This window comes from Talpa europaea, assembly GCF_964194135.1.
Source record: "Talpa europaea genome assembly, chromosome: 6".
NCBI classification, from domain to species: domain Eukaryota; kingdom Metazoa; phylum Chordata; class Mammalia; order Eulipotyphla; family Talpidae; genus Talpa; species Talpa europaea.
In genome coordinates this window covers 92,574,965-92,592,844 of record NC_140072.1, presented here as the reverse complement: position 1 = coordinate 92,592,844, position 17,880 = coordinate 92,574,965, and the positions used below count along the sequence as shown (strand labels likewise).

The window sequence follows — 17,880 nt, the reverse complement described above, 5'->3', positions numbered from 1 at the left end:
ATACAAGCACTGGTTACAGTCAGAAGCGCGGGAGGGTGAGAGAACTCACCAGAGCCAGAGCAGGGAGCAGAACAGGCAGAAGGACCAAAGTACACTGCTGAGGGGAGCAGCGGGCGGCAGGGGAGGTCTGCGCTCCATGTGGGACCCTCCTCCAGTGGCTGGGGAGCAGACGGGGATCGAACCGGCGCTGCATAGGCTGCGGGCAGCTTCGCAACCCAGCGCTCAACCGCTGTGCCACTGGGGAGGCCCAAGGGTCTCATTATTAACTGTAATATCCTGTGAGTTGATGGTTAACCTCATACTTCTGGGTAAATACCCCAAGAACATTCTTTTTATATATAAATAATGAGAAAGAAATCTGAAAATTAGTGTAAGCTATGAAAGACTTAATAGGATACTGATTAATTTTTGGAAGTAAAACAGATCTATTTGAAAAATTTTTACCTTAAGGAGATTTTGCCCAGTGTCTCCAGAATTAACTTACTACTCTTAGAGACAGGGCAAATAAGGAAATACAAGGGCAAATATGCAACAATTAAGATTAAATTAACTGATTTTATTGTCTGTGATTGTTACTGTCAACCTGTATTTCCCCCTCTTGGGTGAGACTCTGGTATATATTAAGTCTTCACTCAATAAATGAATAGAATATGAACTGAGGAGCGAATGATAAAAAGGATGTCTGTCTCAAAGCCCTAAACAAAGGAAACAGGCTCAGAAGCAGGATTTTTATTAATTACTATTTCTTTAAAAAGAAATTACTGCTATAAGACTCTTAATGCTTTGGGTTTGGGACTGTTTTATAGCTGTGAGGCTAGGTACCATGGAGAGTTAATTTACCCAGCTGATTGCAAGGGAAGATTGGAAAAAAACTTTATATTTTCTGGAAGCCCAATGATTTGGAATTAAAAGAACTTTGGAAAAATTGATGGGAAGCCTGCTCATGTTTAAAATTCTTAATATTCAAACAATTCAGAAGAATATATAGGGAGAAAAAAAACATCCCCAAACCCTAGTTCTTATATGTGACTGTTGTAAACTATTGTAAAGATTTTAGAAAATATTTTTCCAGATACTCCATGTATTCATGTATAAATATGTATACACAGTCTAAAAATTTTTTAAATTGTAATTGTAATTAAGTTACTTTGTAATCTGATTTTCCTCAACTTAGCAGTACAGCTTTTCATTTCAATGAATGATTGATACACATAGATAAATATCATATTCTTCAATGCCTAGATAATATTCTTATCCTATGTCAAATATATTCGATCAGCACTTTAAAGATTTCCAATTTTTTGAGATTATGTTACAGTGTAATGCCTATGCTTAGTGTATTTGTGTATTAGTTTATTTCTTTTGGATAATTTCCAAGCAGTGGACTTTGCTGGATGAAAAACTATAAATAAATAAATAAATAAACAAACAAACAAATAAATAAATAAAATTCTTACATTGTGGCGTTCTCTCACGGTGTCCTGGCTGTTTACAGTAATAACTAAAAGTGGATGTTTTCTTCTTTGGGGGACTTTCAATGAGGTTGAAGGTGAAAGATTTTTGCAGTCTTCATTTAAATGGCTCATCTAAAGTATGAGTATACTGATTTGCTAAATTAACTAAGCCTAGAGTAGACATAGTCTCCCATTTTAAACTGTTTCTCTTTACTAAAAGAGAAATGTCTTGGCTCAGTCCATGAACAAACATGAAATTGAAAGCCACCCTTCCCACTGTAGCATCAAAGGGTAAGCCTTTATTTTCTTCAATATCATTTGAAGGTGATTGTAATAATCATAAACAGGTTCATCAGTCTTTTGGGTACAAGCTAGAATTTTATTCTAATCAGTAGTTTTAGGAAAGCCCTTAGAAATGGGTTGGTGAAGTCTTTGTACCTCTTGCCAAAAGTTAGAGGGTTTTTTTGGTAAATCTAAATCCTTTCCAGGATTGTCCAATTTGGCAGTTTCACCTAATGTTTGACTTGGCTCTCACCAATATGTGTGAGTTAGTTGGGAAAGGTCAGAAAAACCAGATTGGTAAGTTTGCATTATGTTGTTAAGTTGATCAGCAAATTTATGAGGGTGATTGGTAATCTTTGGAAATTCTTTTACCCTGGCCAGAAATTCTGTTTTGGTCCAAGAAATACAAGGTATCTGAGGTTTTTCTGGATCCTCCGAGGTTTAATTTCAGAATTGTAGGTTGTAAGGAACTCAGAGGATGAGAACTCATAAGGAGCTTCAACATACATAGCTGAAGAGGTAGACTGTGTAGGCTGAGATTTTGGAGAGGGGGCACGCAATTCAGAAAGGGAGGAGAAAGGTGATGTTGGAGGTGGAGCCAACCACATGGCAGTGGCCAAGTACCTAAAATTGGATGATATACAGACGGGAGAGTGCAAATGGTGATACCAGAGGACATATACAAGGACGGTGATCCTGATACACTATGCCAACGGGATCCCGAGCAAGAAACGTACTGAGGACACTTAGTTTGCCTGGATTCCATTTCTCTACAGATTTGTTGTAGTTTGTAATTCTAGGAGTTCTTCAGATAGCCTGGAACGGGAAATGGGCCTTTGACCAAAACTTGTTTTACATACTTTTGCACGATTCTACAGCTAGCTCTTCTCTCAGACTTAGTGCAGTAGTGATAAGAGCATTTTTTAGAGAATTAGTCCTTAGTGGATTGAATCACAGACCAGCATTGCTGCAGGACAGGTTTGCCTTAAGGTGAAATCTGCTTGAGGCTGACACAAATGCACTGAAATAATCCTCATCTTTTAATAGGTGGTCTATGTGCAGTCTTGTTACCATAGATGAAGCAAAGTCCCGGACAAACAAAAGTTTCTGAATAAGTACTTGAGAGATCAACATGAACCTATTTTGGGGACTTTGAACTCAGGAGAAAAGCTTAATGTAGGCTCCAGGAGAGGCAGAGAACTGGTGAACTGAAGCTGACTCGGTGAGCACCTTTCATCTACTTCTCTACTCTCCAGGAGTATGGGGAGTTTGGAGTTTATCTCTGAGCACGTTATTGGGCAACAGTTAAGTCATCCTCAAAAAGGCAATCTGTTTGTAAAACCGCAGACAAAATTTACTCTGACACAGAACAAGGCATTGTGTGTTCATGGGGATAGAAACTTCTGGTTTTTCTCCTTGTACCCCTCGCCGATATGTTCTTGACTGTACCACCTCTCAGTTCTGCTGGAGAAGGAAATACTTACAAGGTATCATGGGTTCTGTATTTTTCTGACATATGCGTGGTTGCACACTCTTGCCTCCTATTTAAACAGGGTTCTGAGTATTAATATTGAGAATAGAATGGAATAATATGTTGAGTTATCCTAACTACTAATTCCTATTCCCTTCCTTCAAAAACTATAACTTTCTAAAACAAGAAAATCGAGTATATGCGTGGAATTTTTTGACAGTTATTGACATACCATATATATATGGTGTACAGCCTGATGATTTAATACATACATTATAACATGATTGCAGCAATCAGTTCCACCTCCATCCTCTCATAATGACCTTTTTTTGGTGTCTGATAACTTTCAAGATTTATTCTTTCAAGAACTTTCAGATATATAATACAATTTGTTAATTTGTACTGTATTTTAGATCCCTAGAACTGAACTTAGAGCTGGAAGTTTGTACCCTTTGACTACCATCTCCCCATTTCTTTGGGTTTTGCTTTTTGGATTACACATGTAAGTGAGAACATATAGTAATTGCCTTTCTCTGCCTGATTTATGTCACTTAGCATAGTGCCCTAAAAGTTTATTCATATTGTCACAGTGGAAGGATTTCCTTCTTATTAGTTGAATAATATTCGTGTGTGTGTGTGTGTGTGTGTGTACAACTATTTTCTTCATTTGTCAGTAGATGCTTAGGTTGTTTCTATACCTTGGCTATTATGAATAATACTGCAGTGAACATGGGGGTGTAGACATCTCTTTGAGATAGTGTTTTTATTTCTTTCTGATATATACCCATACGTATAATTGCCGGATCATATGGTAACTCTATTTTCAATATGTTGAGGGACCTCCATTTTGTTTTCCATAGTGGTTGCACCAGTTTACATTCCACCAACAGTGCACAATGGTTCAATTGTTGCTTGTCTTTTTTGGTGATAATCATTCTTACAGGTGTGAGGTAATAACTCATTGTGGTTTTGATTTTTATTTCCCTGATGATATGTGAGGTTGAACATCTTTTTATGTAACTGTTTGCTATTTTATGTCCTCTTTGGACATAGAAAGTTCTTTGTTCAGTTTTTAATTGGATTGGGTTTTTTGGTTGTGTTTTTTTTTTTTTTTGCTATTGATTTGTGAGTTCTTTATACAGTTTGGATATTAACTCCTTGTCAGATACATAGTCAGCAAATATTTTCTCCCATTCCATGTGTTCCTGTTTCATTGTGCCAGTGGCTTTTCTGTGCAGATGCCTTTTAGTTTGATGTAGTCTTGCTTGTTTAATTTTGCATTTGATGCTGACCACTGTCAAGGAGCTTTCTCCCTATGTTTTCTTCAAGTTGTTTTACAGTTTCACATCTTTGTGTAGAATGTTTAACTAAAAAAGATGGATGGACCCTTAATTACTACCATATTCAGCCCTCCTCCCTCCCCTACTTTAAAAAAAAAAAACAATGAAGCCCAGTCAGCTGTTCCTCTGTTAGGAAGCATACAATTTCTTCTATCAGAGGTGTATATCCTAAAGGAATATAAAGTAATTTTAATACAGTGGAACGACCAGAAATTTGATATATGTTAGGACAAGTTCAATTTCTCAATGATAAAGTATTATTAAAAGTATGATGTTTGTGCATGCTTTGGCAGCACATATACTAAACCTATAAGTTTATAAGATTATTTTATTGTCCCCTGATAACAGTTTAATATTTATTTTTTTAAAATAAAATTTTGTTAAGCTTAGAGCTGTATTTACTGCTTAAAGTCTAGTAAGGTAAGACATTGACATAGATATTTGAATTCTGGCATTCTCAACAATACTTTATTGTTTGAGCTTGTATAAAATAAAAGAGGAAATTAGATTTAAAATAAAAAATGGTTTGAAATGAAAAGTTGATATTAAAAATAATTATACTCTGGAATTATACTTTTTTTAAAAAAAAATATTTATTTATTTATAGAAGACCAGGGTACAAGCCAGATGCACGGGAGGGTGAGAGGATTCACCAGAGACAGAGTGGGGAACAGAACAGGCAGACTGACGAAATACACTGCTGAGGGGAGCAGGGGGCAAGACAGGAGAGGTCTGCCGTGCCATGTGGAACCCTTATCGGCTGGCCGGGATCAAACTGACACTGCAGAGGCTGCAGACAGCTTCACAGCACTGTGCTCAACCGCCTGCGCCACCAGGGGAGGCCCTGGAATAATACTCTTTTTTAATTAGCCTTTCTATTAGGAAAAGAAAGAGTACATTCCCTAAGGGTTTTGGTGAAATGGAGGAACTTCACTCCATGTTGATTCCGCTGTTATCAAAGTCATCATCATATGATGATGAAAACAACTATTGATATATTGTAGAAATATCATTAGAGGAAAGACAAACCTTCAGTCAAACAGATAATATTAACATTTTGGTATATTCAGTCTTATATTCTGTGTGTGTAAACACACATAATTATAACACTATTAATAGAAAAATGTGTTCCCTTTTCACTTCACAATTTTTTTTTTTAAAGATTTATTTCTGCTTACAAGAGCTATGGTGCAAGCCAGGGATGTGGGGTGGGGGTGGGGTGAGAGGATTCACCAGAGACAGGGTGGGGAGCAGAACAGGCAGACTGAGTGAAATACACTGCCAAGAGGAGCAGCAGGTGAGACAGGAGAGGTCTGCTGCGCCATGTGGCTTGCTTCCTGGCCCCGCCGGGGATTGAACTCTCATGCTGCAGAGGCTTCAGATTGCTTCCTAGTGCGGTGCTTAACCCCTTGTACCACCAGGGAGGCCCTCACTTCACATTTTAAATAGTTATGACATATACCAATATTTAGTCTTGTTAGCCTCATTTTCCACAAACTTTTATTTATTTTTAAAGATTTATTAATGTATACGACAACTGGGGTATAGGCCAGAGGGGTGTGTGTGAGGGAAGTGGGGGGGGGGGGTTGAGAAGATTCACCAGAGACAGAGTGGGGAGCAGAAAAGGAAGATCTACTGAAATACACTGTGGAGGGGAGCAGGTGGCGAGACAGGAGAGGCCTGCTGTGTCATGTGGGTTAACTCCCTGAGGGGGGGTATCCAACTCATGCCACAGTGCCTTGATAGCTTGATAGCCACCAGGGAGGCCCTTCCCAAACTTTTATTATGGAAAATCAGAAAGGAGAGTATAATCTTTATCACCCAACTTCAACAATGATCATCATTTTGTTGGTCTTACTTTGTTCCTTCCAGGTTTTGTTTTGCTAGAATATTAAATAAATCCCAGACATTAATTACAATTTTTAACTGTTTCATAGTATTCTTTCAGTATTAGAATTTATGTAATCATTCCTGTGTTGTTGGGCATTTCCCATTGTTTCTAGTTTCTTATTAAAATCACACAGTACTTATGTATAAATCACATAATGATGAATAGCTTTTGCATTTAAGTCTTCAGGTGCTTCTGATTATTTTTTTCAGCCATGGTGTCTGAAATTGTAATCACTAATTAGTAGATATGAACCATTAAAAATAATCTTTCTGTGAGTATAAAAAATACATTTTCATTGTGCACATTTTGAGAAATAAATTTTTGAATTAGGCAATAAAAATTACCTCGGATTGTTTTCCAGGGAGACTCAATGTCTTAGTCCATTTTGTGTTGCTGTGACAAAATGTCACAGACTGGGTAGTTTATAAGCAACAGAAATTTATTTCTAGCAGTTCTGGAGGCTAGGAATTACCTACCAGTTCATGACACTGTTAGATTTCCTGTGGTGGTGTTGAAGACCCACTTCCTGCTTCATGCTGTGCCCTCTTGGAATAAGGGACTGGGGATCTCTATGTGGTTTCTTTTATAAGAATACTAATCCCATTTATGAGGGCTCCATTCTCTTGGCCTTGGCAAATTCCACAGGTCCCACCTCATAATACCATCATTTTGGGGGCTTAGGATTTCAACATGAATTTTAGGGGAAACAAACACTGAGGTCATAGGCATCCTCCATCCAACTATCAGCAATTTTTTTTTTTTTAAAGTTTTGTTTATTTATACAAGCACTGGGTACAGTCAGAAGCGTGGGAGGGTGAGAGAATTCACCAGAGCCAGAGCGGGGACCAGAGCAGGCAGAAGGACCGAAGTACACTGCTGAGGGGAGCAGTGGGCGGCAGGAGAGGTCTGCACGCCATGCGGGACCCTCCTCTGGTTGCCCGGGAGCAGCCGGGGATCGAACCGGCGCTGCAGAGGCTGCAGGCAGCTTCGCAACCCAGCGCTCAACTGCTGCGCCACCGGGGAGGCCCTATCAGCAATTTTTTTGACTTGTTAGCTGGAGTTGGAATACTTTTGTGGTTCTCATTACAGTTCTCCACTACTTCTGCCTGAAAGAAGGCAATCGTACTTGAAGCTTAGGTGCTTTGTAAAGTGTAAGGCACTGTACTTAATTAAGAATTGAGAAGATACCCATATACCAAGTACTCACTAGGAAGTGACGTCTATGGTCAGTATGTATTGACCATTACTTTGTTGATATGTGAAGGATTACCCTACTAGTTACAGTTATTCTTTATTTTCCTAACCTAAAATCAACAACTTGTCAATATTCCTAAACTCTGTCCCATTGCTACTACTGCAGAATTGTTTTTACTGAATTACCTTAATTTGAGACTGCTGTTTCATAAGATGTGTTATGAGAAACAGTTCTAAGAAACTTGCCTCTGTTTACCATATGAAGAGTCACAGGAGAAATTACAGTGGATTATATTCTAATGTCCTTTTGCAAAGTTAAAGAAATGAGAAACTGAAAATGCAAATGTGGTTTATTCATGTTGTGCTTAGTGGCTCTTAGGTGACTAATATGAAATAAACTACTATCTTTGTGGGGAAGAATCAGTCAACTTGGGCATTGTTTAACATTTTTATTGTAGAGCCAATTTTATTTGGTGTGCTGCCTTTTATTATGAGTAGGTAAAAATAAGTGTGACAGAAATTTGAGACTTTAAAACTTATTTAGGAACACAGAAACTATATTCAGTGTTTTGTGTTTTTAAATAATTTAAATATTTGACTTTTCCTTCTCTTTCAGTTCCTGGAATAGATGGAGGTGGTTTAAGTGATACAAGTCTCACAGATTCCTATTTCAGTACCAGTTTTATTGGAGTCAATGGATTTGGAAGCCCTGTAGAAACAAAGTATCCTTTGATGCAGGTATTTAGTGTACATTTATATGGAATAAACTGAAGCTATTTCAGGGATAAAGGGGGAGGTTATCTAGAGTCCCCATTTATTAATAAATTTGTTGAATGGGAGTAGGATTTTAGGAGGTGATGGGGTAGGTAAGACATAGTTAAGTCATCCTCCTGTCAGGTGGGGTTGGGGATGGTTGATAGTGGGGTAAGGAGAAGATTGATAGAAGGAGATTAATTTCTCTCTTCCCTGTGTTTTGTGGGTATAGGGCAAAGGGTCTTTCAGGATGGAGAGACCATAGATGATATGGAGTGTGTTAAAGTCTGACACGTGTTAGAGAAGAGAGAATAGCCTACTTTTATACAATCTATAAGGTTGTGATGGCTAATACACTTTGGGAAGGATATTAGAGAGCATTTATTGACTGTACATAGTTCGTATCTTCTCCAGTGGATACTAGAATTTATGTTATGGACAAGGAAACTTAGTTTTATTTTTTGTACAGGCTAATACATTATGGAAGTTCATTTTAAAATAGGTCTGAAACTTTGGTTTTAAATACCTGGCTAGAGTGTAAAATTTTCATTTGATGGTTAAATGGGAGAATTTGGAAGTTTTTGCATAGATTATTATAATCCAAACAGCGACATTTACAAGATTCAAGTGTCACTGTGAAAGGTGGAGTGGAGGGAAAGAAGCAAAGTCAGTGTTAACTTAATTGGTTAACTATTCTAAATTCAGTACTCTTCAATGACATTATGTATACATATTTAATTTTCAGAGAATGACTAATAGTAGCAGCTCCCCAAGCCTTCTAAATGACAGTGCCAAGCCATATGCAGGCCATGGTAAGAGTTGGTGCCATTTTATTTTATACATATATATTTCTGACTGTAAAAATAACATGTATATTGTAGAAGTTAGGAAAATTATAGCTAGGTATAAACAAAGAAAATAAAAATGATCTATTATCTTCATATTCAGATAATTACTAAGATACTTAGAGATAATGATTAAGATTTAGACTCCAAAACATTCTTATATTAAATATAATAAGGATCACATTAAATACCTTTTTAATTATTGTTGTTTCTTGATCATTATAAATTGAAGTCCACTGTATATTTTCATAATTTACTTAACTGTTTTTGCTTGTATTTTTTTTTGAAGTACTATACTCCAATGATGGTCTGTGTTTATGAATGTTTATATTTTGACTTATTTCTTTTAGAAACACTTATAGACTTATTGTTCTAAAGATTATCGTGTTTTTAAGACTTCTGATATAGAATTTCAAGATATCTTTCTTACCTTACTTTAAAAGTAAATGTTCAGAAATATTTAAGAAAATTGTATTATAGTTGAGTATTAATGCTTTACATCAATAAAATGTTAGCAGTTATTAATAATGGTGAGAATAAAAATTTGAATATGGATTTCTCCTGTGATAGATATATTTATGTGTATCAAATATCTATAATTATTTGAAAATTTCAAGACTTTTTTTTTGCTGTTGAGAGAAATAGCAGCATTTTAATCATGAATAAAATTGTTTGAAACTAATTTATAGTAGTATACTAAATTTTTAACATTCCTATTGTTTATATGCTACTTTTAAATACTATCAAAGTTAGCATAGGCTTCGGGAGGGAGAAAAAATAAGGTAGCATAAAGGATGCTGCCCATATACCCATTTTTAAGTGCCTTGAGTGTATATATTATATAAAAATACCTTGTATCTTACTATTTATTAGCTGCTTTGCGTAATTAGTTATATAAAATGTTAATTTGAATGAAGGTCTAGATTGGAAAAATCCAGGCAGAAGTATGAAAAATGAAGCAGTGATTTATAGGAGAGATTTAAGTTTCCGCTTAATAGGAATATTTACTGTATCTCATAGGACTTCACAGTTGTAAGTTTCCTTTAAAAGAGAATATTTATGGTATCTTTTAGGGTACAGATAATTTATTTAGAAATATAAGATTAACTAAAGGTCAGAAATGAAGATAAATATTTCAGTGTGTATCAAGCATATGTTTCTGAAACTTCTGATTTGTTAAGTGAGAAACAATTTACAGATACACTTTTGTTTGTAATTTCTGGCTGCAAAGTAATATAACTTGAAACCTATAAAGTCTTTGTATTTCATGTTCGTGTTTTGAAACATTAATATTTCCACATTTAAAAACTTAAGTTACCTCATCTTTTTAGTAAAGAATGTCAAATATCTGGTGATAGACTTAAAAATAAGGAATATTCTGTAGAGCTGATGGTTTTAAGTTCTTGCCCAAGTTTTTAAACTCTAAGTTCATCCCCAGAGTATGGTTGACTACCCTACCCTTTATACCCCTGTGTTGTTTTGCTTATGATGTAATCTCAAGAATGCAAAAACATTGCAACAGTTAGACTTCTTTCATAAATACATTCCTAATAACATGGTTAAGAGTCATCTTTCCTTTTTTATCTCTTTGATTCTAAGTAAACAGATGCATCTTAATCTGTACAGCTTCTAAGTAAATATGTGCTGAATATTAGCTGAATGAAGTATTCTCCAATTTGTGTTTCATCCACTAAGGAAATATTTGAACATCCATTATCTAATAGTCATTGAATTTAATTCTTTTCGTGGTATATGGTTTTTATTACTGTTACAATCATTGTCGTGTTATTAGATTTGTGGGTTACTTGAGTTGTTTGTGTGGAAACTTGTTTCCACAGATCCTCTAAGTTCACCTGCTTCATCCTTGTTTAATGACTTTGGTGGCCTCAACATCTCTCAGAGAAGAAAGGTAGGTGAAATTAAAATTTATGTGCAATAAAGTAGAATCTAGAAGTGATATTGGGATTGTTACCTACAAAGTGGTGAATATTCTCATAAGTTGGGCGAGGGTTTTTTATGAACTATATATTTTTTTTGCTGTTTGTTTACCCTTTTCCTTGCTATATAGTTCTTAGATATAAAATTTTATATGATCTTTATATGGAATGGAGACTTTTTTTTTTTGGTAAAGAGATGAAGTCCTGCTTACCTTTGCTCATTTTCTTTATCTTAACATGTTCTGATTTTAAGACACTGTCTAATGTAATGCAGTTGTTGATGTGACCCATTATAGGCATATTAGTCATGTTTTAGCTTTATCTGCTGACTGCTTTGTCTAAATTTCTAAGATTTCTCCTCTAATTTAAACTCTTTATTACAAGGCAAACTTAAAATCTTTAGCTTTTCATAATTGACCCAACTGTTTAAAGCCAGTTTAAAATTCCTTCATATTAGAAATTTAATCTTTTTGGAATTGAGGTTGATAGACCATGCAGAGTTTTTTTTAGGGACTGAGTCTGTGACAAGTAGAAATGAAAACTATATTCTAGCGTGATGCTTTTGATTAATGAGAATCATGTTAATAGTAATAATCTGGAGAAAATGACATTTTTGGTTAGATTAGTAACAGCTGAGGATGTCCAGGAGGCTCTAAATCTTGATAGAAATTACTATAAAGTTATAAATAATTCAGTTTCCTAAGTAATGAAAGAAAGACCTGAAAGAAAAAAGAATATTAATTTTAGAAAACTGATATAAGCCTGTTAATATAAACATGCTTTTAGGAATTTTCTGATTAGAGGATAGTACAAAATAAAATTCACAATTAGACATTCTCAAGACAAAAAATTTTATGGGATCAGGTGTCAGTTACATCATACTTAGTGTTATGTCCATTTTGAAACATATAGATGAGGACAAGGTGGTAATTATAAAATACATTTAAACAACTAGAAGTGATAAGACTAAAAGGTATAGGTTTAAATTTAGAGATTTCCCAATAGGCTCTTACCAAGAACACATTTGCTTTCTTTACTATTCTAACACACTCTTACTTTCTATACTGTTAGATCAGTTTTAATATGTAGTTAGGAGTGGAATAGTGTTTTACTCAAGCCGACTCATTGCTGGTGGTGAAAAGTGACATTAAACAAATCCTATCAGTATAGAGAGAAATAGTAAAATTCTGAAAAGTAGGTACAACCTAATTCAAGTTGTCTGGAGCCAATTAGTGTGGGGGTAGGTGGGAAGAAAAAGCCTTATTTAAGTAGCCTTAGGAGTTATCTTCTTAGGAGTTTTCATATTTTCAAAATAATAATCAGTTAAATGTAATAGCATTTTTGATATATAAGTATAAAGTAAAATTAGAATGACAACCTTTGAAATATTCCTAATATGAGGGTTGGTTAGAATGCATGTTAAAATTAAAATGTGTGATTTAGAACTACTGACATTTATTTTTGAGAAAAGAGTAAAAATCCTTGGAGATTAGAAAGAGGAAGATACAGTCTCATTCTTTTAAAATTTATTTTAGTAAAGGAAAATAAAAGAAGGAAATGCTACCACAAATGTGACCTCAGTATCTAGAGATATTAGAGTATATCCTAATGAAGCAGTGAATATAGTAAAACGAGCACTCTACTGAATTATTGAGGTACTGGATATGTAGCTTTGTCATGTTGGGGCCACTTTTCTAGCCTGTAATCTTCCTGTCTGTGTGTAATGATGAGCATGGCTTGAGCATGGCTTGTGGTATCCTTCATCTCCAGAACTCACTGTTTGTCTAAATTGAAATGACCTACGTGTTAGTCTCTACTTGGAAATTCAGGGTTCATATTGTGTATCTTTGAAAGACCAAATTTTCTTGCCATTTACATTTAAGATAATAATATGCACATGGGGATTTTTCCCAGTAGTGGGCTATATAGTTAAGAATCCATGTGGTGCAAGTTACGTGTATTTTAAATTGTTAATAGATGAATTCAGAGGTTTAAAAATCTCTTTGTATTAGAAGTACTGTTGACATAAAATATTGCATGCAAAAACATTGTGAGTCTTTTGTTGAGATTTTAGGGAAAGTAACTCAATTTGTGTAAATATTTAAATACAGTTCTAGGTTGATCTAAGGAAACTATTATGATTACTCAGGGTCATTTTTGTTTCATAATGATATTGGAGAACAGGTTGATAGGATCCTACTACTATTTCATAGCTAGGTAGATAAATCATATTTACTGAGAATGACATATACTAAGCTTACGCCTGAGGACACTACCATTCATAGTGTGTCAGGAGACCAGGCTAGTCTGTGAATTTTTTGTTACCTGTCTGTAGGGAGAGGTAAGTTAAAACATTGAAAGTAAATGTTAAGAAACTTCTGTAGTAATTTGATAATACTGTGCTTTGCCAATTTGTGATTTTTCTAACAAGTGATTTTTATGTCACAAAAGTGTGGGATCATGATATATAGAAAATTTTTAAAAAGGAATCTTTCATATTCGATGTTTGAGAAGTACTGAGTTTTTCGTTTTCCATATTAGGAATACATAATTTTGTAGATAGGAAAAGTAGCCATTATTTGAAAATGTGTGTATTTATTGTTGATCAAGAATGGTAGTGAAAGAAATTGAGTTATGCCTATGTTGTACTCTTTGTGAAAGTCTTCCAGAACACAGGAGATGGAGTTTTGTTGAAAATGGGAGTTTACATGTTAGAGATTAATACATGAGGAAAACTTAGTAGTAGTAAAACAGATAAAGTTGAGCTCTGCTATATCAGAAACAACTTGAGAGTTACTGTGAATCACAGATGTTATTTAGATAGAAGTGAAATGTTGGTTAGAAATCCTTTGGGAACAAATTGTCTTTAGAACAGAATTAGATGTTTAAATACAGATATTCATAAATGAATATGGTATCTTGCTAACTATTCTTCCTAAGCTGTGACTATGCAGGGTAATCACAGCTAATGGAGACAAATCCTAGGTAAAGAAAGAAGTCTTCAGAACTGACATTCTTGGCTCCGTCTTTTTATATCTTTCTTGACCCTTTCCTCCTTTTTTTTAGCCATCTAGTTATTTTCCTATTCAGCTTTTGCCTCTTCCCTTCATTAAAGCAAAAAGGCTCTGGTGCCTGCCATTTAATTTTTTGCCTTCAGTCAATATGCAGCTTTAGTGGATATTTGCATTTTATTTCTAATAGTGAGATAACACATTTCACTTTTCTAAATTTTGTAGACTTTAATAGCAAGTTAAATTCTTTGAAGTCAGGGGACACTGATTTCTGAAATATCATACCTACTTCTTCTGATCTTTATTTTAAAACTCTTTGTTAGGATGAGGAAAGTGGAATTCAAGGGGGTTGACTTGTGTACCTAATTTGTAGGGAGATATAGGTAATGGAGACACAGCTCTGGATTATTTTGTTTTAGGAAAAAGTTCAGTAGTAGCGCCTATACTGTTTACTTCCCTGTTTGATATCAGTTTGGAATTCCCTTTCTGTTTTTCTCTATCTTAAGAGTATCCATCCCTCTGTCTAACAGCTCTATTTACTCATGATATATGTGTATGTGTATGTATATACATATATATGTGTATGCATATATTTTTTTCTCATTAATTTGATGATGTTTCTGTTATTTGTAGTCTAGGGAACAAAATACGGAATAACAAAGAAACTGGATAGTATTTACAGTGTAATTCTTTTATGAAGAAAGCTGAATAGGAGAAAATGGGACTATGGTATAGGTATTCTAGAATGTAAATCCTTTGAACCAAGTATTGGTCTCAGGAAAAGTAAAAAATGAGTATAAAATGGAGAAGATGGAAATTATAATCTAAAACTATATCTGTAAAACCATTGTATTAAAATTTTTTATATATGTTCTCAAATATTGTTTTACTTAATACTTACTGATTTCCAGGTCAGCTGCATCAGTATCTTTTACTCATGAATACTGCGCAGTAATGTTTCTATGGAAGATTGTGTTTAAAATTCCAAATTAATTCTTTTACTGGAGTAAACTAAACCTTTATTCATCTCCATTTGCCACCGATAGGAAATGTGTGCCATTCCAGCTTAAGCCTAATGTGGGAGAGGTTTTAGATTTAGAGCTGTATGGGTCTCTTAGGGAAGCTGGGTAGAGTTCTTGGAATCCAAGGTCTACAAGCAGGAGAACACCCACTGTCCTGTTTTTAGCTTGCTCAGAGCCTCCTGCTGAGGTTATTTCTCTCAAAGATACACCACTAGAAATAGTAACAATCTAGTATACGGAATAATGTTTAAGGCATTAGGGTTTAGAGTTAGGAGCCAAGCAGTTTGAATTGAATTCCTATTTATTCACTAATTACTTTTGTGTCTTTAATTTATACTGTCAGCTTTGAAATGTCATACTTACTGATTATTTTTTAAGTATATTAAGAAAGAACAAAATATTAAACTCACTTTTATTAAAATAACATGGTAATTCCCTATCTGATGAGCTAATAATTTTAAATGGAAAGAACTGTCATTGTTTTAATGTAATTTGAATCTATTGTAATTTTTTTTACTGCTAATGTCTAGTAATCAACTATCCCTAACAAGTGGGTATGTTTTCTCTTTTTCCTATATAGTTTTTTGATTGGAAGACTTAAATGTGACATTCTTATTGTTTTCTGTCAGTCTCGCTCTATTTTTAATTTGTCTTGCTAGTAACATTAGTTTGAAACTTGTTAAAAAATGATAGTTGCTGTAGAAGAGACTTCAACTTTGAAAGAGCTTATTTTATTTTCTTGTTAAATAGAGTATACCAGTTGGAACTTCCATGCTTGTGTTAAACTGTGCTTTGGAATGAAGAGAATAAATTTCATTGTATCAAATGATGGGTTCAATCATGTTGCTTTCCTTACTCTAATTGGTACTTTCTGTGTAGTATCTACTTGATTTTGTTGAAGCAATATTCTTTGAAAATTATGATTGCAAGAGCATTTTGTTCTATTGATTGATTTTAAAGGCTCTCATGAGGGATTTTTGTTTTGGAGGCTTTTCCTTTCAGGTCTTTGGTGGTGTGGTTTTGTGTTTGACACTACCATATTTAACCATGAACTGAGACAGCTTGCTTTTTATACTTAATATGTAATAGAGTTATTATCTAGTTTTATAACTGAGTACTTTGAGTTAGTTCTTACTGAATAATGATAATTTTGAAAAACCACAATAGTTTTGCATTTACTGCTTGGACCTAGGAACTAGTAGATAATTCTGGTTGGTTTGTTTACACTCTAGTGATTGTATTTGCAAAGTGTAGTAGCTGGCTTTTAAGATTGTGACACTATTGCTGGTTCATTCCTATTTTTCTAGGAAGTAGGGGTCAGGGATGAATTAGTAAAGATGAATTTAGAATTTAAACATGCTAACCTAAGTTTTTAGCTAAATTTAACCAAAGCTATGTAATTTTCCCAATACTACTTTTATTAAGATTTGTTCTCTTTGCTTTATGCAAATAGGCAGGGGGAAGCTGGTTAATTTCCTTTGAATGAAGTTTCTGTAGTTATATTTCTCATTGATCTGATTTATGCCAAATAGATTCAAAGAGAGATTGACTCATTTAGGAATTGATACTTGTTATTTTAGAATTAATGAGAATAATGTTAAGATTATACGATGTTAGGAATATTATGAAATTTACAATAGAGTTCTTTGAATTGGAAGCAGAATACCATACATAAACATACAATCTCTGGGATCTGATCTTATGTTAGTTGTGAGATTATAGGCAGTTATTTAAACCTGTTCAGAACCATCACTTTTCTCATCTGTAATGTTGGTATTATACTAGTACCTCACAGAATTATGAGTAAGTACGTTAATCATCATAAAATGCGTGTTCAAATGTTAATTGTTGCTGTATTTTCCCATGCTTATAATTTTACAATTTGAAAACATGTTTGTTTCTGAATGTGTAAGAGTACTTTTGATTAACCACTACCTTAGATTAATTATGGTATCACAAAACAGAATACAGGAGAGTAAATTTTATTCAGTAATTTATGATTTAGTCAGCATCTTAACTAGCAGAGATAAAGAAGCTCCAACGAGCTATACAAAATGAAAAATCTTGCAGGCAGTAGGGGGTGGGACAAGAAAGATAATAGCAGAGAACAGATTATTTGTTGCAAGGTCTCTTTTCTGTATAGGAAGGGGATTGGGGAAGGGATAGTTTATGAGGCATATTACCTCAGGTAATTCCAGATTGACCAGGTAATTCCACATTGATTGGTGTAGGGGAGTCCATCCCTGGGAGTAGTTGAAACTGAAATTAAATTAGGCATTAAGTCTCAGTTTGTTGACTTGGGGTTTAGCATGGGTGACTTCATTTTGGACCTGTGGTCTCTCTTAATAAAGAAAATTTTTAAAGATAAATCTGCTTCATTTCAAGATTGAAGTTAAGCAAGGAAACACATATAAATTAAAAGGAAACCTTTTACCAACAAGGCATTTTAGAGTGATGGTTGGTTTTGAAAGGTATTGAAATTCATATAAAAACTTTATGATCATTACAGTAAGTAGTTTAATCGCCTCACTTAAAAAACCCACTGTAACTTAAAGTATTTTAATAATTTTGCTATGGTAATTCATTTCTTCACATCCTGTATTTCGGTTCCATCCTAAAGCAAAAGAGAATATTTGAAGTTGCAGTTTGATGTTCCAATTCTTTAGAAATTGAATGTGGC

General features: G+C 34.4%; 1 protein-coding gene across 2 annotated transcripts in view; it reads left to right on the top strand.

The window, feature by feature from the left end:
• The window catches only part of PAN3 (poly(A) specific ribonuclease subunit PAN3), a gene marked incomplete at both ends in the record, with an annotated part of 117,568 nt that overhangs the window by 14,339 nt on the left and 85,349 nt on the right, over positions 1 to 17,880 (top strand). For both annotated transcript variants that reach the window (XM_084234355.1, XM_084234356.1), the window contains 3 exons: positions 8,249 to 8,370; positions 9,131 to 9,197; positions 11,069 to 11,139. In XM_084234355.1, the coding sequence (XP_084090481.1) occupies positions 8,249 to 8,370; positions 9,131 to 9,197; positions 11,069 to 11,139 (260 nt within the window). The remainder of the gene's footprint in view (positions 1 to 8,248; positions 8,371 to 9,130; positions 9,198 to 11,068; positions 11,140 to 17,880) is intronic.